General features: G+C 48.9%; 1 protein-coding gene across 2 annotated transcripts in view; it reads left to right on the top strand.

The window, feature by feature from the left end:
- The window catches only part of ETS1 (ETS proto-oncogene 1, transcription factor), a 78,685-nt gene extending 51,023 nt beyond the window's left edge, over nucleotides 1–27,662 (top strand). For both annotated transcript variants that reach the window (XM_056322738.1, XM_056322739.1), the window contains 7 exons: nucleotides 2,749–2,868; nucleotides 3,552–3,752; nucleotides 7,172–7,249; nucleotides 8,173–8,421; nucleotides 11,862–12,122; nucleotides 21,937–22,055; nucleotides 22,634–27,662. In XM_056322738.1, the coding sequence (XP_056178713.1) occupies nucleotides 2,749–2,868; nucleotides 3,552–3,752; nucleotides 7,172–7,249; nucleotides 8,173–8,421; nucleotides 11,862–12,122; nucleotides 21,937–22,055; nucleotides 22,634–22,849 (1,244 nt within the window). In that variant the 3' untranslated portion in view covers nucleotides 22,850–27,662. The remainder of the gene's footprint in view (nucleotides 1–2,748; nucleotides 2,869–3,551; nucleotides 3,753–7,171; nucleotides 7,250–8,172; nucleotides 8,422–11,861; nucleotides 12,123–21,936; nucleotides 22,056–22,633) is intronic.
- Nucleotides 27,663–27,897: the final 235 nt, after the last annotated feature.

Here is a 27,897-nt window from a genome sequence, read left to right as displayed (position 1 = left end):
TTTTTTTTTTTTTTTTTCTCTTTAATTTGAAAATAGACTGTTTGCTTCTCCGATGACCTCTCCCTGGGAATCACTTTTAAGTCTTCCCTGTTTTGACATGTTGTTTGTGCAGAGCTCAGCATTCACCTTACTAAACCGAAACCTTATCCCCCGCTACTGAAAAATTGATTCGCTGGGTATGTGCAAACCCAGCCCCATGAATCCTGCAGGAGAAAACGGGGGATTGGTGGTAGGTACTCACTTGTATCGCAGAGATAAAAAAATTTTCACACACCTCACCTTGCCCTGCTGCTCTTTGTGGCTTGCGTGAGGAGGTCACAGGTTTTTCACAAGGGAATCAGTGTAAAAATTGGGGTTAGAAACGTTTTTTTTTTAGCCTAACTGTGACTCATCTTCCCATAGCACCCGGGAGCAGTGAACTGCCGTTTAACCAGTCGGCAGAGGGGAGCGGATTCCTGGGTGGTCCCTGTAACCACAGAGCACAGAAAGCAAAGCATTAAAATGTAACATGAGGATGAAGGGAAAGGGGCACTGAACCACTTTCTCCCACTGTTATCTCAACACAGCAGATGGGGAACAGAGATAGCGAAGGTGGCTGCTCATTTTTCCGTGCCCTCTCCAGCCAAATCCAGTAAATAATGAAGTGTAATTTGCCGAATAGCCTTTGAATGTATTATTTGCTTTCGAAGGTCCTGATACTTTCTCTGTGGCAGGCAGTCCTTGATTTATGTGGTGGGGTTGAGGGGAGGAGTTGGGTCCTGAGGGACTCAGTGTTGGGAATTTTACTAGTCTTACCTGAGCAAAGAGTCGTGCAAATCATTACTTGAGTGCCTTGGTGACTAACGCTGGAAGGAGCTGCAAATCGAGGGGGTGATTTTGCATGTCTTTTACTTGGGGACGATGAATGGAAGGTGCAAAGATGGGGACAGAAAAATTGCCCTTGTTTGGCTTGGCAGTGGAATTGCATTTGGTGCATCCAGGTGACAATTTGGGGATGCTTTGCAGCATGTCAGCCTCACCCTGTGCTATGGAGCTGCACGTGGATGCTACTTGCCCCCACCCCCAGATTCCCACTTGCAAAAAAACCCTCCAACATCACATTGTTTGGACTTGGATGCCTGCAAGTATGGCTGTGGAGGGACCTGAGTGGAGCAGGAACCCCAGACTGGGTTAGACTGGAAGGCGGTGTTGTACTAGGCTGCCTGTGCTCGGCGGCCGCAGCGCTGTCTCCAGCCCTGACTCGCATTAGGGATGCACTCAACTCTGCTTGAAACAAATGCTGGCCAGCATTTTGCAGGTATAATGGCTGATTAAATCAGAGCTTAAATTAACTTAGAGCAATGGTGAGCCGAGGTGGCTGGGGTTTCCACAAAACAGAGAATTCTTTGATTTTTGATGTCTACATCCAGACATTCATGAAAACATCAAAGAGCTTGTGCATGTTGTCATTTTTCCACTGAGAACAGTTTTCATTGAAAAATTTCCAATAGGCTACAGTGCTAAACCCGTCTCAGCTGGAAGATGTACGTAGGAGACTGATAAAGTCCAGTTGTTTGAGATGGTGGTTGTATGAGGCTTTCCTTCTCCGTGAAAGATGTTTTTCAGGAATGCTTAAAATAGATGAAGAAGAGCCAAACCTTTATTCTGATTGAGGAGGGTTTTTTTTTAACTGGTTGCCTTTGTTTATGAAAATGTTTGGCTACAACTGTCTGCCTCCTTCCAAATAAATTAGAAAAAGCAAAAAAAATAAAAAGAAAGGAAGAGCTTTGCTTCTCATCAGGACTTACTCCAAGGCCTGGCTCTTGGCTTGGTCCTGTGCTCTCCCATGGGGGCGGCTGAGCATTGTTCAGTGACTCACCCCGAATCGCGTCGCTCCGTGCTATGGGCTGCGCATGATGTAACTCTGTCCTAATGTGGGATTTTCCAGCTCTTTGTTTTCCTTCCCTCCTTGAATGGGTTTTCTGCTGGTTCCTCATCCTGCCTCAGCCTGCTGTCAGCTTACTTTTTCCAGGATTGCCCATGATTCTTTTAAATTATTTTTTTTCCTTTTGCTTTTCTTTGGACCGGGATGCCCAGAGGTGGAGTGGTAATTTGGAGATGCTTTTCTCTCTGTTTTCTTGTTCACCCTAATGTGGGACTCTTCACCTTCATTGGTGTCTGGACCTGCTTAGCTGTCTCCCAGGCTCCAGATGGGGGTGATGAAGCCCAGCAGGCTGATGTCTGGAAAGGTCTTTGATATCACCATCTCATTTCTAGTAGCGCATTCATGGTTGGTTTGTAGGAACACCACGTGCACCATGTAACCTAGCTCACCAGACATGGCCTGTTGATGCCCTTTAAGTACAGGCTTATTATCATAGAATCACAGAATGGTTTGGGTTGGAAGGGACCTTAAAGATCATCTCATTCCACCTGCCCTGTCGTGGGCAGGGACACCTTCCAGTAGACCAGGTTGCTCAAAGCCACATCCAGCCTGGCTTTGAACACTCCCAGCGATCGGGCAGCACATTCCAGTGTCTCACCACCCTCACAGTAAATTCCAAGCATAAGATTCTTTTCTCTTGTATTTAAGATGCCTGCTTGTGGACTTACAGGGTGTAGGTGTAGGGGCTAGAGGGTCTGGGTGTGAAAATTCCAGATGATAAAAAGATGTCTCTATTTTTCTGACAATTTAATGGCCAGCATGACTCCTGTCATCTTTCCCAGTCCCATATCCTTATGACCATTTTTCTCTCCTGCTTCTTTCAGATATGGAATGTGCAGATGTGCCTTTATTAACTCCCAGCAGCAAAGAAATGATGTCTCAGGCATTGAAAGCCACCTTCAGCGGCTTCGCAAAAGAGCAACAGCGGCTGGGAATCCCCAAAGGTAAGACATAGTTTCCCACTGAGCAGCCGTGGTAGCCGAAAAAATTGTGGCCTCTGCCAGGCTGCACTTGTCCACATCTGCCATCTCTTGTGTTGATTCTCTTCACGTAGTGTTGCCTTGTTTTCTTGGCAGCTTCAGCTAAAAAAATCTGGACATACAGGCAAAACCTTTTAGTACCACTTGCCAACTACACCTGTCTGATGGATTGTACCTGTCTGACAGATTGTGCCCGTCTGTCCTGCTCAGTTCTGCTGGGTGACCGCTCCTGCAGCTATGGGGACCTGCTCCTTCGGAGACACCTCCAGGACTCCCATTTGCGAGTCATCTCCACTATAGGGAGAAGCAGCAGAAACCTTTTACCAGAGGCTGATGACAGGGAGAAGCCAAACAAAATGGAGAAATGGGTGGCAGAAGGCGTCAGAGAACTGGTGGGATTTTTAAAAGTCCCAAATAAATCCAAAGCTCATTCCTTGTGTGCAATATGTCTGCAGGAGGGCTGCCCCAGACTGTAGTGTGTAGTATGGCATTCCCCCACCCCGTTTTACCCCTGTGCCAGTGGACAGCCAGGCTGTAGGGGACGAGGCAGTGCAGTGCAGCTGTAGCCCTGTTTGTGCCCTGTTTTCCTGAGGAAATGGCCTGTGGTTGCTCATTAATGGATCCCTTCTACCACCCCCTTGCTGCAGATCCCCAGCAGTGGACGGAGACGCACGTGCGGGACTGGGTGATGTGGGCAGTGAATGAATTTAGCCTGAAGGGAGTGGATTTCCAGAAGTTTTGCATGAATGGAGCTGCCCTCTGTGCCCTGGGCAAGGAGTGCTTCCTGGAGCTAGCGCCTGACTTTGTGGGAGATATCCTTTGGGAACATCTGGAGATCTTGCAGAAAGGTGAGTCCTGGAGTCTCCAAGGTGAATGGCTCACACCGTCCTGGGTGACTTGATTTTGGGCCTTTCCGAAAAGCTTGGCTTGCGGTCTGGCTGTGCAATGAAGTGTTCACCTGGGGCTTTATTCCCCATAAAAGCAGCTTTCAAAGCCCAGCTTTCCAGTGGGATTTCAAATGGGCATCCCAAGCGGTAGTGGCCAGTGCAAATCCTGGCACTGCTTGAAAGAGGAAGAGCATTTGTGCCGGCTGCTTGGCAGGAATCCACAGTGGGCAGGGACACTCTGCCTGCCTGGAAAAGGGATTTTCCAAAGCATTCTTCCTCAGCTCCCGTTGTGAATTTTACTACTTCCTCCGGTAGAACTAGGTACAACAATACTGCTGAAATCCACCGTAATTTCCCAGTTGCAATTGGAAGTTGCTCTGCTTTGTTTCATGTCCCAAAAGGTATAAAGGCGTTTTGTTAAGAGTGGCAGTGTCCCCAGCCACAGAAGCCATCTCTGCCAGTCCCTGCATGACAGCATTCGAGGGCGTTAATTTTCATGACTGGGGACGCAAACATGGATTTTGGGTGTTGATTTTCACAGTGTCTGGATGCCCAAGCAACACTTAACCTGGGGTGGTTTCTAAAGAGCAAGTGAAGAGCTTAACACCTGTAACTGAGCCACAAGCAGGAGCAGCAGCAAATCTAGCCTCTTTCTGTAGCTCCTTTTTGTGGGGAGGGATTTGCTTTCCTGGCATATCCCTTGCACTGTTATACTGACCCCTGCGTGCATGTCAGCAGGCTTGTACTGGTGGCAGGAAGGGGAGGGGGAGCAAAGTTATGCCTTCCAGGAAACCATTGACAAATGAATGTTAATTGCTGATTACTAATTTTACTGCTACCTGTGGTTTGCAAAAGGTAAACACAGCTCTTCCCAGGGTCTGTGTATGACAGGCTGTTTTTCTGCGCTTTGACTCTATATCTGTTCTGTTCTTCTCTTTTTGCATGATTTTTATTGAGTGCTTGTATCAACAGAAAGCAGCTAAACCAAACAAAGCAAAATGTTGCAGTCATCCCAATTTTTCCTTGCTATAAGCCATGCTTCTAATGCAGCTCTGCCTCCCCGCAACCCTTCGTTTGTTTGAGCTGTAACACACTGGAGAGGGGGTCCACGCGCTGCAGGTGCTGACTGGGGCATCAGAGCTGGGTTTGCAGCTCCTTCCTGCAGATTCCCCAAGGCATGGAGACGAACTTGGTGCTGTAGTTTCATGGTAAAGTCAGGATCATGTTTCCTTATAGCATTGACACACACAGTATTCAGATGCTGCAGTTGTGAGGATGCAAGAGGTCTGAGATAGAGAGGAGCTTTTGCAGAGAAGCTGGAAATCTTTGTGCCTGTTGCAGCTTTGCTTCCAAAGGGATGAGAAAGAAGAAAGCTGTATTTCATTGTCTCAACACTGTCGGCGTAGCCCTGGGAGCCTAGAAACCTCTGTTCTCTTGTTCAGTTTTACTGGTGACTTCGTCACTTCTTGCATAAGCTATCTGAGCCTTAGCTTCTATGGTGGGTTCTTAACACATTTCCCAGAAGGGCAATGTCTGTGAAGTATTTGTAGAGTAACTAAGAAGAGTTTCCAAGAAATAACCAGCCTCACCCCAAAGACTAATTTCTTTTCCCTGTAACTCATAGAACTTGTATTCTGGTAGTACATCTCCAAACTTGACAAGATCTGGGTTCTGTTGTGCTGGTGCTCTACAGATACAACGTGCAAAATTGTCTGTGCCACATCCCTCTCCACGCAAGAGGACATGGTTGTTTCCACTTTGCGGCTGGGGATGCAAAGTGTGAAGAGGTGAAGGTTTTCCCAGGCTCAACCGTGGAGCCAGGGTCCAACTTGCCAGCTCCCATCTCTTCCATCGTCCCCAGCCACCCACCATCATCACTTGGGTGTGTGGATGCTGGGAGTGGTGGTTAACCCCAAAATGTTGAGCTTTACCTAAGCGGTGCGACCGCCGGCGTTGGGTCATGCTGGGACAGGCTGTGACCTTGCTGTCCCTTCAGCTAACATGCCTCCCTTGTGAGTGCTTTCTGAGAGTGACTCATGTACCACAGCCAGCTCAGGGTTTAAAAACGGCAGCAGATGGGCGACTTTTCCCTGCATGGATTTGGGTATTTTCAGGCATATTTTTCCAAATTTCTTCCTAAAATAACCTCTTCAGTTACCAGCAGTCAGCAGTGCCCTCCACTTGACTGTAAGCATAGCTGAAGGTTGCTCTCTTTCTCTGTGGTCACCCACCCTGCCCCTTGGCAGACACCGTGGGGAGAGGAAAAGAGCATTTCTCATTAGGTCTCTCTGTTTGCACAAAACCTCCTTTTGTTGGAGAATATTTTCCACCCTGCAATCCCCAGGAGAGAGGACCAAAATTAAGCTCCTTGCAAGCAAACGTGCGTTATCTTCGGTTTGCTTCTCTTTAGCCTCAGCAGAAATAAACATAACCCAGAGTTGTCTGTGGTTTTTATTTTGGTTACCCTCTGCAAAGAAAACAAAATCTCCCATGCGGGTGTCTCTGCCCACATACCGAGCTGGAATGATTAAGGTGTTAATGGAAAAACTGGTCAGGGTAGGAGCAATGTGGCTTTTACATGGGAAAGCAAAAAATTCAACGCCAAGCCCAAGAGTACCAAAGTGCTCGGAAAAAGCAATAGAAAGCGGAGAATCTATGCTTTGGTGTGCTACGCGCTCTTTCTCAGTGAATTAAGCCTGTAGAAAGGCTAAAATTTTGCATGCTGCCCATATATACGCTGTAGAGTGTCTTGTTAGGAGTTGGGTGACAGACAGAGCAGCAAAGCTTTTTGGAGCATGAGATCTTCTGCCTGCATCAGGTGCAAGGTGGAAGGTGCCTTGTAGGCTGGGAACTAGCATTGCTTTGGGGCTGTAGGAGTTGGTTTTGGTATGTGTTGCCCACTCACTTGCACACACCTACTGCTGGTCTCAAAATAGGGGCTTTTTCAGGAAAACAACTGGCCACCCATGGTGGAGTTTTTTTCACAAGCTCACAGATGTAAGCGTGATAAGCAATTCTCAAGAGAATGAAAGCTGACAAAAATCGAGGCAAGCAAGGAAATTATGCAACTAGTATTTCAGAACCACCTGAAGCCTCTGATTGAGAAAGTTGTTGTTTTGTTGGGGTTTTTTGTTTTGTTTTGTTTTGTTTTGTTTAAATTTGGGCATGCCTGCAGCCAGAGTTCCCAAAGGAACCCAAGTGCATCAAGCACTTGTTTCAGTGGGATTTCAGCTCCTAACTCATTTCTGTTCCTTTGAACATTCTGGTTTAACCCAGAGAGGAGCATTTTAGGAAGTTCAGACCTCTCTGTATTACAGCAAGCCTTGCAAAGCATAATATGCCGATGGACGTGTGACATTTCCTTCCTTTCCTCTTTGCAGAAGAGGTAAAACCGTACCCAGCAAATGGAGTGAATACAACATATCCAGAATCCCGCTATTCTTCAGACTACTTCATTAGTAAGTCTCAATCATCAGTATCATTCTGGTGCTTCCAGTGCTGCCTATTAGAGATTTGTCTGCATCACATGAAGACTGTACCATGCAGTTGTTGCTCTGTTGTGGCAGAGCGTGCAGAGTGCGTAATTTTATCTTTCCTAGGCTTTTGGGTTCATTTAAAAGCCATCTGTACTTTTGGGTGACTGCCTTGAGATGCCATAATCTGACTTTGCAAGCACTGCTTGCTTGAAGCTGTAGCTCAGCTGACCTGAAAAGTGACCTCAACACTCCAAAACACGGGGAATTCTTAAGAACTTATTAAAAAATAGAGGGAATGGGGGAAGAAGGCTGAATTCTGGGTTGCTAGGAAGGAACCTAGCAAGGAAAGGGATGAGTCATCAGTCTGGACTCCTGCATTTCCCATTGCCATTGGTTTGAAGATGTTCTTTAAGGGCATTTGAAAACTGTGATGTATTTCATGAACCAGCACAAAACCCCAGCTCACCTGAATTGGGATTCCAGGCTCTGGCCAGTGAGGAGAGGTGACTGTGGAAGCGACTCATCTATTAAAATCATCAGTGAAACTTCTTTGCCCTATATCCTTTGCTGAGACTACACTCTTCCATGATTTTCCACCTTTTTCCCACTAGCAGCTTGCTTGAGAGGAGTTTGATGTAATGCACATTGGTGATGGTTGAGGATGTCTTATTTTTCTAACTTGCTGCAATTTTAAGACACCATTTATCTGTAGCTTTTAGAAACGTTAACTCAAAATTAGTGCCCAGTTGTGCCAGGTATTTTATATGCAAAGGCAGTCTGCTCTTGCACTGCAGACCTCAAATCTCGCTGTGCTGTGGGAGGCTGGAGGGGGAGCAGGCAGCACCCTGGTTTCCTTGAGCTGTTTGGGTTTGTGTTGCTTTCTGACCCTCCCGTTTTGCTGACAGGTTATGGCATCGAGCATGCACAGTGTGTGCCTCCCTCTGAGTTCTCCGAGCCCAGCTTCATCACAGAGTCCTACCAGACCCTCCATCCCATCAGCTCGGAAGAGCTCCTGTCCCTCAAGTACGAGAACGACTATCCCTCAGTCATTCTGCGTGACCCAGTGCAGACGGACTCCCTGCAGACAGACTACTTCACGATCAAGCAAGAAGTAGTAACGCCAGATAACATGTGCATGGGACGTACCAGTCGAGGTAAAGTTGGACATCTCCCAGGGTTTTCTTGGGTTCTTGCGATTCTACCTCTTTCAACACGAGCGCTGCCTTCCCTTCTGTCGGAGATGGTGCTTTGGGGGCCTCGAGGCCATCAGGGAGCTGTGCGATGCCAGTAACAAAGCCATTTCCCAACAGATATACCTTATGGGTTGAACTCCCATGGATTCCCTGATGGCTTTGAGCCCTCCCCTTTTCTCTCCAGGGAAAGTATGAAGAAGGTCTTTCTTTTCTCTACTCTGCTGCCTGCTTTTACAACATCTGCAAAAATGTGGCATTTCTGGCTCTGTACTTTGATGTCAAACTTCAGTGAAGTTGAAATAGGCTTTAAGGTTGTTAGGGACTGCTGTGTGGCTGTATAAATCTCATTTTCCTAGGAGACCAGGCAAAACCTCACAAATTCTTCACAAGTTCTCATCAGGAATTACTGTCCAAGGCTCTGAAGGATTTTATACACGATGATCCGAAGTCTTTATCCATTGTCTCCATTGAGTTTGATGGCTGCTTGCCTGAACTGATAATCTGTTCTGATGAACCCAAGCCCTGTGCTTTGTTAGGAGATGCAGATGTCATGGGTTGAGTCAGCGACAGAGCTGAAGGACCCCCTGAATCCTTGTGCTACAACCCTACCTACAACCAAAGAGTTATAGGTACATGATTCCTGTTTGAGATGATGCGATTTAAACACCTAAACACTTTAGAGGATCTGAGCCAAAATACCTTTTCAATTAATATTATTAAATTCTGAACACATGGGGCCCAGATGCCTGACTACTTTGTAATTACATTGCTTAATGCAAGGCTGAGGATCTGGCTTACAGTATGTATTCAAAGCAAAAGTTTAATCCATAGAGCTCAAAGTCACTTACAAAGGGGGTATCATTATCTCCTGATTCCAGGTAGGGAACCTGAGGCACGGGGAAGAGATCTGACCTGCCTGCGATCACACCCTGAATAGAATCCAGGTGTCTCCATGCCTAAAATTCATTATAGTAACGTGTTGCTGTGAGCCAGGTTTGATGTTGAACATTTAAACCCATTCATCCAGCTACGAGAGCTGAAGATATGCTGGCTCCCTGTGAAAGCCAGAGCCCCTTTGCCCGTCTGCGTCGCATGTGCATTGCTCAGTGGAGCTCATTTTAAGTTTCTCATTCTTTTTCCAAGCTGGGAGAGCTAATGACAGGAAAGTTATTATTTGTATTATTACCTCTGCTTCTGCTGCTGGCTGAGTGTTAATATGAGAGAGGTGATTGGATGATATGGTGAGCCAAAAGGGCAGCAGTGTTAGAATTTTAGGTGAGCTCCTCTTTCTGGGTTTTTCTGACTAGCTTTCATCAGTGTCTTTCCCTTTCCTTGACCTTTTCTTTAACATAGGTGATTTCATAATAATTCTCCTTGAGATGCAATGATTCAGGCATGCTTTTGCAATCGTACCTGGAGGCTGTTCTCCCTGGCAAGCCTAAAAAGGCTCCAGGGCAGGGAAGAGTGAGCCCTTAACTTCAGCTCTGCGAGGGGGGGGATCAAGGGCTCCTGGTGTTAGAAAACACTTCAACATACTGATTGCGATTGAAGAAATACAACAGGCTATGGCTGTGCTTACACTAACACTTTCAGCCATGGAGAAAGACCTTTGGGTGGCATAAATCCTCCCAGAGTGGTATAAAAGAAGCCTTAACGTAAAGCAGAGTCCAGTTCATTTATATTTACGTATGTCTTTACCTTCCGCTGTCTGAAAAGGTTAGTCTGTCGCAATGTCAGGCGCTTCAGCAGTGGCAAGTTGAGGATGAAGGTTTTCCAGACAGTCGCCTTTTGGCTTGCTTTGTGTCGGCCTCAGGAGGGAATTTTGTGGTCCCGTGGGAGTTGTTCCACGCTACCTTATCGGCGAGGGCGTCTGGCTGGAAAGTGTAGCTGCCAAACTGTTTTAAGTTTCTCCTGAGTAACTGCAAGGCCTGATTTTTCCAGCTAGGTCAAATTTAGGTGAATTTTCAACGAATTGACACAAGTTGCATCTTCGACACTGGCAGATTTTTAATTCCTTTGCTAAACAAGCTTGTGCTGCAGTACTTCTTAGGGGAGTGGTTATGCCAATTAATGAACACGCGTAAAGTGGTGTTATATATCAGGAAAGGGTGGAAGTGTATTCTGTGACATTCTCAAAAAAAAAACTAAAAGAAAAAAAATAGAATGAATCTGAAACATGGCTGTTACCAGCAGATTCAGGCCAATGGATCCAAACTTCTGGGCCAGCAATCGGGGCAGAGCCCACGGTAGTTGTGTCTGTTCACAGCAAGTGCTCATCAGACTACAACACAACAAATATTTGGGGGAGCATGCCAGCATCCTTCCACGTTCCTGTTCCCCAGTGATTTACTATCTGGGCCCAAGCTGCGGGTAGCTCTGCCAATGGAAATTTCTCCAGGAGTTCTTGCACAATCCCAGCAGCTGTTTTTAGCCCAGTTTGGGAAATTAGTGAACTTGAATGATCCTGTTACGCTCTTAGTTTGTCAGTAAAGATGTTGAGCAATCAGCAGCGTACGGGAGATCAGAGAGAGCAATTTCAGTTTGTTCTTTGGATCCTTTTTTAGCTCTCTGTTTTAAGTACAGAGGGTATACTTATGCTGTCTCTAGTGGGTGTAAATCAGCATAGCACTGCTGAGGATCTGGCCTCTCGTGTTCTGGTCTTTACTAAAAATACCCCAGAGAGTAGCCTTGATACAACCCAGCTGTGCTCACCTTACCAGAACTGGAAAAACAGCAGTTTGAGCTTTCAGCCTTTTCCTCTCCTCCTCCATCAAATCTGCTGCTGTTTGGGGATTTGGGGGTGGAAGCTGGTTGTAACATATGGCGATAAAAGGCTGCTGTATAGTTTTGTAGGAAACATCAAAAGTAAAGTAGCCGAGTGTCCAGTGCCCATGAATATGCTTGAGCAGCATTTATATAAGGCTGGCAGATATAATGTGGGACTTATTGGAGACCCGTATCTTTCAGCAGCAAGAGTGAGAGGTCCTGGAGTGCCCATGTTTAGGTATCTGAACTGAGCCTTGAATATCTGCGTAAAGTAAATTATTTCTCTGCCATTGCCTTTTTGAAGGGAAGACAATTCCCAGGTAGCCCCAGGCATCAGTCTTGGTTAGAGAGTCAGGACTTCGGGTTTTTCCTCCGACTTTCTCTGCCTTGCTCTGCTGCCTGAACTTCTCTGGGGCTCAGATCGCCCTTCTCTGAATTAAGAAGATATCAAAGTATCCCAGTTTCAGGCTGTACTTTGAGTTTGTTCAGAGATGAGGTGTAGTAGGACAGCATCATTTGTCTGGTTGCCTTCTGCCCACCGAGCGGGCGGGCGAATCATCCCTCTCCTGGCCGCGGCAAGCCAGAGCATCCCTGTGCTGGCCAGGCACAGCTGACGTGCTCTTCCTTCTCACCAGGTAAACTGGGCGGCCAGGACTCCTTCGAGAGCATAGAGAGCTACGACAGCTGTGACCGCCTGACACAGTCCTGGAGCAGCCAGTCCTCCTTCCAGAGCCTGCAGCGTGTCCCATCCTACGACAGCTTTGACTCGGAGGACTACCCCGCCACCCTGCCCAACCACAAGCCCAAGGGCACCTTCAAGGACTATGTTCGAGATCGGGCCGATATGAACAAGGACAAGCCTGTCATTCCTGCTGCTGCCCTTGCTGGCTACACAGGTAGGGACATGCTCCTCAGGGAACCGCATCTCTGCTGAGCATCTTGGGTGGAGCATCTCCACTGGTGGAGGGCAGAGCCTCCAGGGTCTCTGGGTTGCCTGGTGTCTGTGTTGCTGGTTGGGGGGGTTTGGAGTGTCTCTGGGGTCAGTCATACGCATGTGGGCACACCTGAGGGCACACAGCCCCTCAAGGCTGCATGTCCTTCAAGCATGGGCATTCCAGACCTCAGGGAAGATGTAGGACCGGGCAGACTGCAGCATGTGTGATGCCTTGGGTTGTCATTTATACCTAGATGGCTTCTGGCTGGGTTTGGTAGGAACTGGTGTCTGATTTGTATCGCTGAGAACACAAGGTAGTAGAGAGCCCTTTTTTCACCTTCTGACACTTCCATGAGATGTGCTGGCCACTTGCTTGTGGTTTTCCCACATCAGGCAGGAGTGGCTGCATTTCTGGCATTGCTGTGTGTGATGTGAAATAATCTTCTCCCCTTCTGGCATGGAGGAAGCACTTGGTTTTTGCACTTTACCGTGGTGCCAGGGAGGGATGGGATGGTGTCAAAGCAGACCCAGACATTTTCCATTCCCTGCACTGGGAGAGGTGAGAAGGTGATAGGCCATGGAAACTCCGGCTTTTCCATATGACAGCCCTCCTCCAGCAATCTGGCATCTCATGGAGAGAAACCTGGTGGGATGGGGCTTCCAGCTAAAACTGAGATAATCCTTTCCAGTCCTTCTGTGCTGTGTCTTTTCCCTGTACTGTAAGTAAAATTCACAGAGCAGCCTGCTGCCAGTTCCCCTTTTCCTTGTACATACTGATCTCTCCTGCCCCAGCTGGTAGCAGCTGTGGCCCGGAGGAGCCAAGTGGTGGAAATAGTTTGTGCCGATAAAGATCATCAACAGGTTCAGAGTAGATCCTGAGGTGCGGCTGTCCCTGAAATCTCCTCCCACGCACAGCTCATCTTAGGGCTGATATCTAGTTTTTTGTAAGGGGCGGGGGGAGAGAAGCAGAGGGGAGGTGAGGTGGAGAGATAATTTTAGGAGCTATGTGTAAAAAAGGAGGTGGTTTGTTGCTATAGCATTAGTCAGACAGAAAGCTCAGCCCTGCTTGCTGAATGAGCCTGTTTCGACCAAGTGTATGCAAAATAAAAGTGTGCTCTGCTATTCCTGAATGATTTTTGGCCGGAGGATGTGGTGGGGAGAGGCATGAGTGGTAGGAGGGGCCGTGCCCTGGGACACCATCCTCCGCACTGTGCCATGGAAGTTGATGTTCCTAAGAAAAGAGACCAGTGAGCATAACTTGCAGTTTTTATTCCTATTTTCCCAGATCACGCCTTTCACTACAGCCTGTGGAAGTGTTTTGGGTACCCAGGGCATGGGCAGGAGCATTGGTTGCATTTTAACAGCCGGGGAAACTGAGGCACAGGGGCACGGCACTGGCAAAACTAACTTTATTTTCCGAGCTGGATGTTTCCTAGAATCCCAGCTGTAGCTGATGGAAAAGAGCCGCCCCCGCAGAGAGGTGATGTTCCCAGCTCCCTCCGCCAGCGAGGAGCTGAAGTCAGCGGCTGGCCCCTCTGTTTTGCCAAGGAATATTAGCACCCCAAAGACTGTCCTTGGACCCGTGCCGTCAGGAAGGGGGGACTTCGCTTAATGCAATGCCAGAGCACACTTCCAAACGCTTTGTGCTGCGTAATATTTTCCCTTGCCTCATTTCAAACCCTGTTTTGAGCCGGGAAGGTAATCCCTTGGCCCAGACCTTTCCGTGTGATCAATAAGTGGGAGCGCCTGATTTTCTTTTTCTTTTTTTTTGCATTGCTTCACTTGAGCATCTTTAAACAAGGAGAGGAAAACCAGAGGTTTCCAGAATCAGCAGTCACTTGGAAATCCTTGGGCTGGAGCACGGCTTGCTTCCTCTGAAGGCTGCTAAGCAGTAATTCAGTCCTCAAACCATCACAGCCTGCATTTACTGTTGGCAATGAACTTTGGACAGGTGATCTCTGCAGGTGTGTGACCGGAGAGGTCCTCTGTCCCTTTTTAAAGCCCACTGACCTGTCAGCACCTTAAATTTTCGGTGCAAAGGGAGCACAGTATAGGTGCAAAGCAAAGCCCAGTTGCTGTGAAAGCAGGTCACAGTGAGAGCAAGTGAGAACACATTGCATTACAAACTGTAGGAGAACTGGGCACTCTCAAAAGTGTTTTGTATTACCATATTTCTGGAAAAAAAAATAAAAATAAAAATATCCAGGCTGGCCACTGAGAAGTGCTGGACCTCTTTCTTGGGCCAGCTGAGCAAGGAGTGTGAGGACTCTCGGGCAGAACTCCTAGGTCCTTCTTTTTTTGCTTTGCTTTACATTACTTTTACTTTACTTGGGGGAGGAAGTGCTGTCTAGCAGCTAGAGCAGAGGAACTTAAAGTCTGGGCTCTGTTTGCAGCTCTGGTGAGGAGGTGGAGCCTCCAAATGAGCAGAGCAGGGGATTACCAGCCCAGGGTCCCAAAGCGGTGAGGACCCCTGCTTTCCCTTTCTCACGCCCATGCCTCGAGTGTGTGTCCAACACCAGTCACCAGCCAGTGGAGCACCCGACGTGCCATGGTGTGCACCTTGTAGGGCTGGAAGGGTGAAGCCTGGGAGATCACGTCCTTCATCTCCAGGGCTCTCTAGGTTGACTTCAAGAATTGAGTTCAAGACAATATTGTTCAGGTTTTGTTACCAAGGGCCTTTTTTGCCGGTGGCCCAGGGAGGTGGCACAGCACTTTATCGCAGCCATGGTGGCAGATCTCTGATGGTATCTGCCCAAGGAGGCGCATACTTTGGTGAGAAGGTGCATTTTGGCGGAAGCTCCACTTGCGTTTGATGTGTTCTTCACCTAGCTCGCAAGCAGCTTTACAAAGCTGCGTTATCTGCCCCCACATCTTGACCTAATTTAACAAGTTGCCATGGTTGCTCGGATAGAGGTTGATGCAATTTTCTTATCTTTTTTGAAGGAGAAATGTAATTGCTCAGGAGTTGGTGAACTTCAGTTTCCATAGCTGCAGTGAGGGCCAGCTCTGGACACCTCTGGTTTTGGAGCCAGCTCTCTCAAAGCTTGGCCAGCTTGAGTCTTAGGTTAAGCCGTATTTTATTTTTTTATGAGATGACGTAGGAAATGGAGACAGCGTGTCTATTAAATTTAGGCAAGTGGTGTGTCAGGATACGTCTTCTCTGCAGGCAGATGTGCTAAACCTTACATGGGCTTAGCTGAGCTCAGTTTAAGCTTCCTCCTTCATGCACCAGTGCAGTGTTTGGTGTGGGCGGGCAGCTTGTGCTAGGTGCGTGCTGGCACATGGGCGTAGATCCCCCACCTGAGGCCAGCAGGGCTCAGTCGAGCTCGGCTTTGCAGCCCAGCCTGTGGCTGGTCCTTCACTGGATCCTGCAAGCCACTGCCTCCCATGGGTACCGTGGCCACCAGCATCCTTCATGAGACCTGATGCCACGTGGATAAATGCGGCTGGTCTGTCGTGGGCAGCCCACGCAGAGGGCAGGTGGTGTGGGTCTGATCGCATTGTTCTTTGGCCTTTCTGCCCTATATTCATTTTTCCACTACACTGACCTACTTGTGCAGCTGCCCTCCTGGTGTTTGCAGGTCCAGCAGAGGTTCAGACCCTCCCTCTGTCCCCGTGGTTGGCGATAGCCACTCAGGGCTGAATTGTTTTCGGCTTTTCTTGAGAGCCCCAAAGCATCTATGTGGGTTTATAGCCAAGACGTGGTGTTTGCTTTGTGGTACATAGGGCCTCAGCACCGTCTGTGCGGGCTGGGGCTTTCCATCTGAGTGCTGTCTGCATTGCCACACCAGAGCTGTCACGTGCCGAGCTGCTGCTCCACATAGCTGAACAGACAGAGCAGAGCAGTTCCCCTCGTGTTTGAGAGGCGAATGGAGGAAAGAGGGATGAGAAGGGTGAACTGAGTGTACACCAAACCTTGATGCTTCATCTGCAAGGCTGGCTTTGCGTTTGTGATGCTGTCCTTCGTTATGGACTCGGTTAGGAAGTTGCCGAATGCCTTTACATACAACCTCAGCACCTACAGAGTTAATGCCTCCTTCCCTGCTGATATCACACATGACCTGAGTGTTTCTCTTAGTTGCAGATTGCTGCTATCTTCATTCTCATGCTGCCCTTAGAGACAGAAAGTAGTGCAGGGAATAGCCACATCTCACAGGTGCTATACTGCCCAAGCATCCTGAAGCACTTCTGTCTTCCAAATGGTTGTGTCCAGGCTGGGTTCCAGCCCTGATCCTTGCTATCAGCATTCACACTACCATGTTAATAGGGCCCAAATTTGCCTGTTAAACCCATGTGCCCTGTCCAAATTGTCTGCAGTGCAGAGCCTGAAGACCTCAGCAAGCCTCTGCTTCTGAGTGATGCTTATCTGTGACGCAGAAGTGAAAACACGCAGCTGCTGTTTTGCAAGAAATTCAAGTCAGTGCCAAAGAAAGTGGGTCTCTTTCAAGACAGCTTGTGTGCTGCTTCCCCTCTTCTTGGTGCCTATGCTGCTGGCCTGGATCTTCCACCAGTGAACTCCCAGGACATGCTGTGGTCATCCTCATCCAAAAATCCACCAGCAGCTGCTTTGCTGGCTCCTCTCCCACAACGGTCCGGTGATCTGGCTGTCCTTGTCACCCAGAGTCTGTGCAGTAGCTTTCCTAGAAACATCAGCATCCTTTCTGCTTGCCTGCACTTCTGGAGAAGTGTGCCTGTTACGAGCAACCGTAGCGACGTGTGTCTTGGGTTAGGGGAATCAGAAGCAGCACAACAGCATCTCAGCCCCCCGTGCAATGCAGGGGATGTTGTTAGCATGGTCATCCTGGGTCATACCTTTTACCTGGCCTTGCAGGGTGACTTCAAATGTGACCCGCCAGCAGTTCCTGCCCACTTTCAGCCTCTGGTGCAGGGCCTGCAGGGGTCCAGCAGCCCATTTTGCCTCCACAAGGTGGGGAGCTCGAGGGTGGGGCTCAGGGCTGGTTTAGTGGCTTCTCCACCTGCCAGACTTGTGCAAATGACAGTGAAATCAGCCGCATGCAACATTGCCCAAGCGTGACAGCAGCTCAGCTCACACCAGAGCTGCTACAGCCCCTGGCAGCAGCATCTTAGCAGCCCAGAGGTGATGGCACAGTACCAGCTGTGGCTTTGCCTCTCCTTCGAGCAACGAGCTGGAGTGTTGCAGGGCAGCTCTTGGCCTGCAGGACCACCTTCAGGGGAAGATGGGAAGCTCATGAAACCCCTTGAGCTTTGACAGTTGCCTCTGAGTGAGACCAGTCCTTCCAGCATGTCATTCCTCGAAACACAGGAGATGCATCAGGAAAGTCAAATTGGCCCAGACTGGCCAGCCTGGCTGCTGTCCTGCATGGCCAGAAGCATGTAGCTCCCCAAAAAAGGTGCTTTCTGGGTCCTTACCCAGTTTCTCCATGGCTGCTCTTGGGAAATGCTTCTACCTGAGCTCCACTGCTGCCCTCCCACCACTTCATGGTGGCGTGACTACCTGCACCAGTCCGGGCAAGAACTGGGGAGGAGGTGGCTGGGCTTGGTCAAACAAGGGAGCGATGGGGATGAGCTTTGCTGTCCTCACACTGGGCGAAACTGGGGACCTTTGGTGCCACAGTGCCCTCGAAGGGGGCTCGGGCAGGGCAGGAACATGAGTGAGACGAAGGCTGTTTTGGAGACGTTGCTATGCCCAATTGTTTTGTTGGGTTGGAACCACAAACCACAGAGCGAAAAGCATAGGTGCGCCGCCTTTTTTTTTTTTTTTTTTTTTTTTTTTTTTTTTGTAGGGTTTTTTCTTTCTTCTTCTTTTCTTGTTTGAAAGAAGGAAAACAAAATAGAGGCCGTTGAGAGGGGTGGGGGTGTGAAACCGTCTCGAGAGAGAGTGGGGATGACATGTTTCGGGCTGTGCCTTCCTGGGTACTGCGCAGGCGCCTGTCTGCCCAGCCGTGCGGTGCCACCATCACCGTGCAAGTGAAAGTGGCCATCGTGCGTTTTTTGCTTTCAAACCCCACCAGAGCCACCGGGTAGGAAAGTGGTAGGGGACCTCCAATCCCCATCAAAGGAGGATGGCACAGGGATGGAGTGGCGCCAGACCCTTTGCTCTGGGGACACCCATGGGTGCCATCAGAGAACTGGTGCCAAAGAGGCACTGCTCAGCCAGCAGTTCCCACTGTAGCAGCTGGTCGTCATCCGGCTTAAGAAGCATATTTTCCCCCTGACGCGGGAGAATTCCTGCGGTGTGACACTCCCCGCTGAAGGACCCTGTTCAGTGCCACCGAGGCCAGACAGGGCCCCCATTGTAGCCCTGTTGGGTGGGCGAGCCCCTCCAGCCAGCACTATTCTTAGCAGCCTTCACGGGTGCCGGAGGTCTCGGTGGGGTGGGAGGGCATCCCACCACCCTCTTGAGTTCTCGCCTTGTCTTTTGTGGAGTGGGGGCTGCCCCTCTTCCCCAGCCAGGGCTGGGCTTGCTCTGGGAAGCCCCGGCTTGTGTGCAGCGAGACCGGCGCCATAAAAAGTGGCTCATGTCCCTCCACCCCACGCTTGGGGCTGCGTCCAAAAAAAAAGGCCGGGGGAACACTCCGGCGGTGGTTGTTTTTGGAGATAACCAAGGCAACAGGTTGCGTGGTGGGATACACCCGCTGAGCTACACACCAGCCTTGGAGCAGTCGGTGGGGCCGTGCGTGCTTGTGCCGTGAAGTGATCCGGGCCAGGCGGTGGTGGGGATTTCCAGCCCTGGCCAGGGACTGAGTGGAACCGTTGAAACAGAAGGGATGGAAAATAGGCGCTGCTCCCAGCTCCTGAGGGGGTGGAGGGTTGGGGTGCAGGAACAAGCCTGGCAACTTCATGCTTGTCTTGATAGCTTTGGGGATGTGACGTTGGCGGGTGGCATCGCTGCATGAGCCAAAGGTCCCCTCGAAATACCTGTAGACACTGGGTAAAAAAACTCCCTGCTCCTTGCTGGTCTGCAGAGCGGGCTAAAGCAGCTTCTTTCTGAAGCCGGCCCTCTCAGCACTAATTACAGCTATACTTGCCCACCAGATGATGCAGGGACCTCCAGCATCCCTTCCCTGAGCATTTCACCTTCCTGCCCTGCAGTCTCGCCAGAGCTGTTTTCGGGCACGCAGGCTCGGGCATGTGCCGGGGTTTGGTTCCTGCCACCTTGTGCATCGCCTGCCTCGCTGACATTTTGGAGTCATGCCCCAGCGGCAGCAGCACATCTGCAGGGCCTCCGCTGCCTTCCCCTCCAGCAGGGCGTGTGTTTATAGGAGCTGAGACATGCCTGCGAGCCCTGCAGTAAACACATTCTTGACATAATTGCTTGTCCAACATAGAGGAATTTGGGGTTTTACGCGTGTCCTGCAGGCAGCTCGGAATAGACCTTGGGAATCCCTGTTCCAAGGATGACACCGCTTCCTTCAAAATCCCAAAATACCCGGCAGAGCAACACCTGGTGCAGCAGCCCTACCTCTCTTACTGGAGAGAGGGTGAGAAATTGCTGGGTTTCCCGACACCTCTCCATGCCAGCTGGCAGCCAACCTGCGAGCACCAAGCGTGAACTGCGCTGGCTGCTTGGCTCAGGGTTAACGACACTTGAACCTTGAAAGGCTCCTGCAGAGCCAGGGTGGTCCAGGGGTATTTCGAGGGCAGTTGCTTACCCGAACCTGCTGCCTAGGTGATGGTCTTCCATCCATCTTATTTTGGGGAAGGAATAAAAAAAATAAATCCTTGTTCTCAGCTGGGCAGGAGAGAAATCAATGTGAGGTGATGAACCTGGTCTTGCTTCAGTTTTGTCTCCTAGGGCTGTTTCTCTGTTAACCTGATTTGGATGCTTTCTGTGTGTGGGTAGGGAATTGGTGTAAAGTCAGATGGGCCAAAAGAAACTGTCCCCAGCCGAATTCACCTGCGATTCCCTGTGGAGGAGCTCAGGCGGCAGAAATAACCTTTTTGGTCCCATGTTTTCTCTGCATTTAAAGCTCGCTGCTATAAATAGGTCTAAGCTTTGAGATGCAGTGGCATTTCAGGCCAGGGTTTTGGCTCTTCCCTTTTTGATGAGAGGCAAAGGCGTCATCTGAATTTCCTCCCTCATTTTGGAGCGGATAACCCAGCTCCATCCCTACCAGAGAGCGTGGCCGTGGAGTCAACGTCTTGGCAAGCTCCTGCCGAGAACGGCGGGCTGGAGCCTTTCCCTGCTGAGTGTCATCTTCCCATTTACAAGCAGAGAGAGATGCTGTGAGCTCCTTGCTTTGTCCTGCCCCTGGCTGTGTGATAACCCCAGGGCTTGGTGGAGGATTCGGTGCCTGCAAAACCCTGGAGTGATTCCTTAAGGATAACAGGAGCAAAACGATTTGGGGAGGGCTTGATGGGGCACAGCGATTCCCCCGTCCCAGAGCCAGCTCTCTCATTTCCTCCTCCCCAGCAGCTTGTCTGCTTTTGAGTCATTTTAAACCTTGTGGAAAAAGGGGAAGAGCCCTCTCTTCCCTCCGAGGGTTATCCTGCAGCCACAGCTCTGGCAGTCTTCATTGTCATTCGTGGAAGGAGGCTGTTCTCCATCCTTTTTTCTGAGTACAGAACTTTTTTTTTCCCCCTGCTTGAAGCATGTGCTCATTGCTGTCAGCAGGCAGGTTTACCCCAGCCTGCCATCCTAATCCAGCCTGTGCAGTTCTTTTTGTGATAAATCATTTCCTCTGACCTCTGGCTCTGTTTATTATTATTATTGTCATTCTTCTTATTAATGATATATTCTAAGCTGTGTTTAAAACATGGCAAAATCTCTCCTGAAACATGTTGCCCAGAGCTTAAGTGCAGTATTTTGGGTGCGGCTGCATTTGGACGTTGCTCATCAAAGGGAATTTGGCTTGAAGGCTTCTCCTCTACCTTTGGTTGGGACACGAGTGCGAAGAAGAGATAAGTATTTCGAAATCACTCCACGTACACAATTAATCCAGCCAAAACCAGGCTGCGAAGCCGCAGGCTCTCAGTGCAGTGCACCGGGTACTGCAGGTTAGATGTGTCGGGCTCAGGACCCCGAGGCAAATTGCTGTTGGCCAAAATTAGCACCCAGCGGAAAGATGGAGACTGCGGCGTTGTAAGGAGAGGCTGAAAGTATCTGGCATGGGATGCTGCGCGCCGCTGCGTGCCTCTCTGGCTGGATTAGGGGAAGCAGCAGCCGCAGGGAGGTTTGCTTATGGCTTTGCTAAGGCTGTGCCAAGACCATGATGGGGAGATCCACCCGTCCTGAGCTAGTGAGATCTGTCTGCCGAGCCAGGCAGCCCTTGTCTTTGCCACACAGAGCTTAGCGAGCCGATGTAGCCCATTCCTGCAGCAACATGCCCCGGAAAGAGGCCAAATAATTTTCATACCTGGGTCTCCCCTTATCTTGGTAAACAGTGATGGAGCAAAGAGTCAAGGTCGGGAAGCAGGAGTCTCCTGGAGTTCATGCGATGGCTAGCAGCTTTTTGGCACAGGGGAAATGATGGTGCTCTTGTGCCAAGACAATGGCTCCTTACTGTTTGGATGCCAGGAAAATAATCCTATTTATGTAACTCGAAGTGAAGCATTCCAGTGCATGAGTATTCAGCTCTTACTGCAAATAGGAAGCTCTTTTACCTGCAGGATTTAACTCATCTCAGCCCAGACCTTTCCCTGTGGCTGCTGATGTTGTTTGTGGGGGTTTTTTTTGATAGTAGAAGGTCTGTTTTTTTCAATGGGCACCATTTGCATGTGATTCCCCCTCCCCGGGACAGAAGGAGCTGTGCTTTTCCTAACATTAGTGTCTTATGTTTCCTTTGTCTTTCTAGGCAGTGGACCCATCCAACTGTGGCAATTCCTGCTGGAACTGCTCACTGACAAGTCCTGTCAGTCCTTCATCAGCTGGACGGGTGACGGCTGGGAATTCAAACTTTCTGACCCAGATGAGGTAGAGTGTCTTGGAATTAAGTGCACAGCCCAAATTCCTTTGAAATATTGGTGTGGATAACCCTCCCCGCCTGCCTTCAGGGATGAGATTTGCGCAGTCACGTTATTCTGGTCTTGGGTATGTGTAGGGAAACTGGTGAATTAGAGCCCAGCTGGAAACTTGTTAAAAATTGGGCTGCAGTAATATCTAGGAAGCAGTGATTTGTGCCCAAAGTTGGTGGGAAGTAGCTGAAACACCGCAGAGAGGCATAGTGCCAGGGCTCTTCAAATAGGATGTGTACAGGTGGAAGGGGGGACTTCCTACTGGTTTGGGGGAACAGATGGGACGTATGTTCCCTTCCCTGACTTACATATCCTCATAGAGTCCTCTGCAATGTTCTGCCACTGCATGGAGGTTGGTTTTCCCAAACACTAATGCTTGTGACCCATCCGTGTCCACCTTAAAGATGAGGAAAGTGCTCTCCCCTGCCTCGTGTCTGGCAGCGCTGCTCCCCAGTAGCTCCACTGAGCCAGACTGATTTTTCCTTCCCTTCCCTGCAACGCGCATCCCCCCTTGAACTCTCCTCACCCCTCTCCCAGGTGGCCAGGCGATGGGGCAAGAGGAAAAACAAACCCAAGATGAACTACGAGAAGCTGAGCCGCGGCTTGCGCTACTACTACGACAAGAACATCATCCACAAGACGGCCGGGAAACGCTACGTCTACCGTTTCGTCTGCGACCTGCAGAGCCTGCTGGGCTACACGCCCGAGGAGCTCCATGCCATGCTGGACGTCAAGCCCGATGCGGATGAGTGAAGGTGGCCGGCCGGGGCGGAGAAGATCACCCTGTGTCATTTTGGAGAGTCGATGGGACTTTTTCTGTTGGTTCCTTTTTTATTTTTGCTGTTATTGTTGTTGTTCGTTACGGTTTTTTTTTTTTAAAGAGCAACTCAGATTTGATGCTTTGAGGATGTTGGGAGAGAGGGTAGTGGAAGAGGCAAACTTTTGACTGAAACCTAAAAAGTTTGGTTCGGAGAAGGATTGGGCTTTTTGTTATTGTGAAAGCTCCAAGACAGGCTTTTTTGGAGTGAAATTCTGAGTTTTAAGAAAGCCAGAAAAATGTAGCTCACAAAAAGAAAACAACAACAAACCCCTCCCCATCCCTTACTGTTCAGAAAAAAATATTATCAAATGATCCCTTTGGTTTTTGTGTTATTCACACACAAACTGACAGTTCAGGAAATGACGGTATTCCCAAGCATTTGAGGATTTTAAACTTTTTTTTGGGACGGGGAGAGAAAACCAAAGTGGGTGAATATTCCTGCTTCGGGGAGGGGCAATATAGAAGAAATCCAAGAACTGTTTCTCGTTCTTGTTACATCACCTTTCTGTCAGTTGGCTTCTTTTCTACAAAAGGAAAAAAAAAATTTGCTAGGAGGGATCAAGACTTTTTTTTTTTTTTAAATTTGTTTAAAGTTTTATTTTATTAAATTTTGTGCCAGTATTTTTTTTTAAATAGTCTTAAGCTCTAAGATGGTCTCAGTATTGCAATATTGTGTGTATTTGTTTCTGTTATGCCAGCAGAGAGTTTTATCACAGTGAGGAAAAAGAAAAAAAAAAAAAAAAAAGAATTAGTTTATGTAGACCCCACTGGAGAAGCGTAGTGCTACTACTTGGCATCTCCGAATCGTATGTGAAGGAAAATTAACTCCAAACTGGCTCCTAGTGATGCTGGCTGGGTGTGCCGCTCTTGCTTCCAGTCCCACACGCTTTGCTCCGCCGTTTGCTGATCAAGCTGGTTGAAATTTCCGCTTTTTTTGTTGCTATTAAAAAAGAAGCCTTTTTGTATTGCTGCATTTTGTGCATGAAACCTATGAAGATCTGCAGGGAAAACGGCTTTTTGCATTTTCCAAATCACTTTTTTTTGCTCAAGGAACACTTTGGTGCTTTCAGAAAATTTGGTTTGGTTTATTTTTATTTTTATTTTTATTTTTTTTGGAGAGAGAGGAAAGTGGAGAAATTCCCGTGATTTGAATGTGGTAAATGGAAAACACATAAGTTGGGGGAGTGGGGGGTGGGGGTGGGGGGGGTGGGAATCGGGAAAAAGTTGAAAAACCAAAGGAAAATGTTTTTTCCGTCCTGTTTCGACCAGCTCTATCTATTGATGAATGTCTTAACTGTCCTAGGCACACTCAGAAAGGGAAATTGTCCTTGCAAATGGCTCCTTTACTGCTCTTTGTAAGCCTGATCCTGCAAACCTGTCAGGGCGTGATTAACATGAGGCGTATGACCGGTATTGCCGCGGTCTCATGTGCTTGCCCCACCGGGTTGCAGGATCAATCCCAGGAGGAGCTGCTCCGTCTGTCCTGCAAACCTTTTACAACTGGTTTGCGTTCAGAGGGGTAAATCCTGCTGCACCGAGCACTCCTGGGATGCTCTGAGCAGACAGAGGCTGACGACCACCTTCAGCGTGAGTTAAGAGGATCGGGTGCTGAGCGTTTCGATATCCAGGGGTGACCCCGAAGGTCCAGCTGCCGAATGGGATCTTTCCCTCCTGAGAGCCGCTGGGCGTTTTCTTTTTAAAGACAGTATTATGTGTTTGGACCGAAAGTACCTTCTTCCGATGTTGCTCCTCTGCCCGTCTGTGTGTTTTAGGTCGTTGCATTCATTACAGGGGCACTGTGAGACAGCAGTGAGGGGTGAGGCGGGGAGAGGCTTTCCCAAAATGCTCACTGGGCAATGCCTGCCGGATACAGGCTGATGCGTCGGGTCGGCAGGACGGGACTCCGCGTGCAAAGAGCTGAAATCCATGGGCACGTAACCCCCTTGCACAGAGGCAGTGTTGGATGGGGAGCTTGACCCCAGGGCAAGGTGATGCTCAGGGGTGCTGAGCTCTCCTCCACCTCCTCCAGAGCTGGGGGGACCCAGCACCTCTGTATCTGGTCGTCTGGGGGCAAGTCAGCCCCCAAACTGCTGCGTGCTTAAAAAAAAGGTGAGGGTGGAGGGGAAATGAGTGGGCCCAGGGGGAGCTCCAGGCAGGGGGGATGGAAGCAGACGGCGGTTTAGGTAAGGGAGTTTATTAGTTGTGCTGTTAGCTCACGGTGCTGGGGCTGCGCATCATCCCACTGAGCACAGGGAAAGAAGAGGGTGGGATGGAGGGAAAGGAAGGCAGAGAGGATGAAAGGAAGGTGAAAGGAGCTTGCACCGAAGGAGGAAAGGGACGCTGCCCACTTGGAAGTTAAACTTCAGCTCACCGCCTCGAGCAGACAGGGAGGATGGGAGAAAGAAGAGCAGCTGAGCTGGAGAGAGGAAAGGCAAACATAGATCTGGATGAGGCCCCGCACCAGCGAGGCACCAGGGCAGAGCTCTACCGCAGAGCCAAGGCTCGCCGAGCTGCTGAGCAGGCTGGAGAGGGAGTCGAGCAAGCTGTGACAGCCCAGAGGTGTGCAGGGGCGGAGTTGTTACAGAGCATCCCAACAGGATACACCCCAGGGGCTGGATTTTCAGCAGTTGGGGTTTTTTTAGGCGTTCAAGGTCGCTGTCCTGCGTGCAGCTGCAAAGTGCCCTTAGCTTACCCGTCACAGGCCACCTCTAGCAGCGCTTTGAAAAATCGCCCTTACGCCCTTAGAAAGGGTGCTGCCAGGAGGCCAGGCACCCTGTCTTCTGCCCCTGGCCCCATGCCATGTCCCAGGAGGTGTCTCCTGCTTTGCTCAGATGCTCCACTGCAGCTGAAGTGCCTTTTCCAAGCAGACAACAGGGATAAAATTTCCCTCCGATGGTCAGGTATCGGCCCCGTCTTTCTGCCAGGCCGAATCCCATGTTCACTCCGCCATGCTGATTTTTTCCAGGTTTCTAAGCTGAACCTGTGTGTTCCTAGTGATTTTGGCAAGATAGTTTAAAGGTTAGAAAGGGTGAGTCGTGGAAAGCAGCTCTGTTTTTTGGAAGTAGCCCCCGGCTGGAGCTTCTCCATTGTTTCTCCCAGCTGTTTGCCATCCCAGCTCGCAGCCGGTGCAGCAGGAAAAGGGCAGTACAGCCCTAGGAATGTCAGGTTCATCATTTTCTATTTTCCTTTACTTTTTATTCCCATTCTAGAGACCATCCCAGAGAGGGCTGTGTGCTGTTTATACACTGGAAATTTGCAGATTTGTTTTTGTTTCCTTTTTTTTTTTTTTAATTCTCTTCTGCTTTTTCATTGCCTGTTGAACTGTTGGCGAGGGGTGTACTGAGCCAGATGCGCTGGAACCCAAACCCTCTGTCCTCCTGTTCTTTGAGGCCGTGAAAATTTGGTTAATCCACTCACATGTGCTGGGCCAGAAGGATGGGTTTGAGAGGGATGATGGAGATCTGCCAGGGACAGGACTCGTTCCTGTGCTGGTTTCTCTGCACGGGAGCAAGCTTCACCCTTGGGAGATACACATGGCTTTTGGAAATTGGGTAATTTTGTCTCGTTTTGGAATGTCTCAGGTGCTTTTGGTGATTTTTTGGGGGGGATGTTTTCTGTGTCCTGCTCATGATGTGCTGTTCTGTGGGGGGACATGTCCCCTTGGCCCCCCCAGCAGAGCCTGAGCCTGCCTTGGGAGCGTAGCGCTTGCAAATGGCTTTCTGGGGCCTCGGCAGTCGGTATGTGGGACTTAGTAAAAGGGAAAAAAAACCAAACCCTGATGAAAAATGCAGGCACTTTTTCTGCTGCCTGTCCCTCTCCATTTCTGTGTGTAGGATGGCCATACCCTATTTTATTTCCACGCTACCACCATCCCGCTCCTGACGTGATTGCTCAGGTGGAGAAACAGCCAAACAGGGTGAGGAGTAGAAGATCCTGTATGGGAGAACCTTCTCACGTCTTTCCAAACCAACACCTCCTCCAAAAAAATGGTCCCCATAAGCACCGATAAATTCAGATGCTGCAGGAAACATCTCCGTCTTCTGACTTTTGCTTTTCTGGAGGGGTTTTCTGTGAGGCTTTAGGGCTTGGTTGCTTGTTAACGTCGCAAAATTGGGATGCCTTGGCGTGCTCTGCTCTCTGGTAGGGTCTATATAACATCTGTGAGCTGTTGTCTACATTCCAAAGAGGTTAAAATAAATGATAAATCTATGTATACATATATGTTATAATGGAATATCTCCAGGAGTTAACTGCCTCAGTAAAAAAAAAAAAAAAAAAGTCTTTTCTTTTGTTTTGTTTTGTTTTTACACATGGGATTTTTTTTTAAGCTGATAAACATAGAAGAAAAAAAAAAGAGATTGTTATATTGTGCTGTTCGACTATTTTCCAACTTGTATTTTCATATAATTTATATTTTTTAAAAGTGGAAAAAAATTTTAAAAGCAAGATTAAAAAAAAAAAAAGGAAAAAGCAGGTGCTTTTTAAAAAAACTGAGCTGAGGTAGCTTAGAGATGTAGCGATGTGTGTGTGTGTCCGTGTGTTGTGTTTTGTTTTGTTCCGTTTTTAAAGGATTAAAAAAAAAAAAAAAAGTCCCTCCTACATTGAATTCTTAAAGAAGGAGGGGATTGGTTTTGTTTTAATTGCTGATGCTGGCACATCATTTTGCTGGAGAGTTTTTTATATACTGTAGCCTTATTTCATATCGTATTTTAAACCATGTGGAATTAAAAGAAGAATAATTCATAACCTTCAGTGTCGGTGTGCTTATTCATTGCCTTTACTTTTTAAATTCGGGGAGCAAAGTGGAAAACCAATGCAAACACTTAGAAATCCCAGTAACTTTTTTTTAATTATTATTATTGTTACTAAAGAAAAGTGTGTGGTTATAGGAAATAAAGGTCTGGCTGGCATTGCAGCCTCTAGCCTTGGGGGCTGGAGAAGGGGGATGCTGTGCCCCACCGGCTCCCTCTCGCTTTGGGAG

This window comes from Falco biarmicus, chromosome 20 (genome assembly GCF_023638135.1).
Source record: "Falco biarmicus isolate bFalBia1 chromosome 20, bFalBia1.pri, whole genome shotgun sequence".
In the NCBI taxonomy this organism is placed as follows: Eukaryota; Metazoa; Chordata; class Aves; order Falconiformes; family Falconidae; genus Falco; species Falco biarmicus.
The sequence above is the reverse complement of the archived record's forward strand: the minus strand, read 5'-3'. Positions and strand labels throughout refer to the sequence as shown.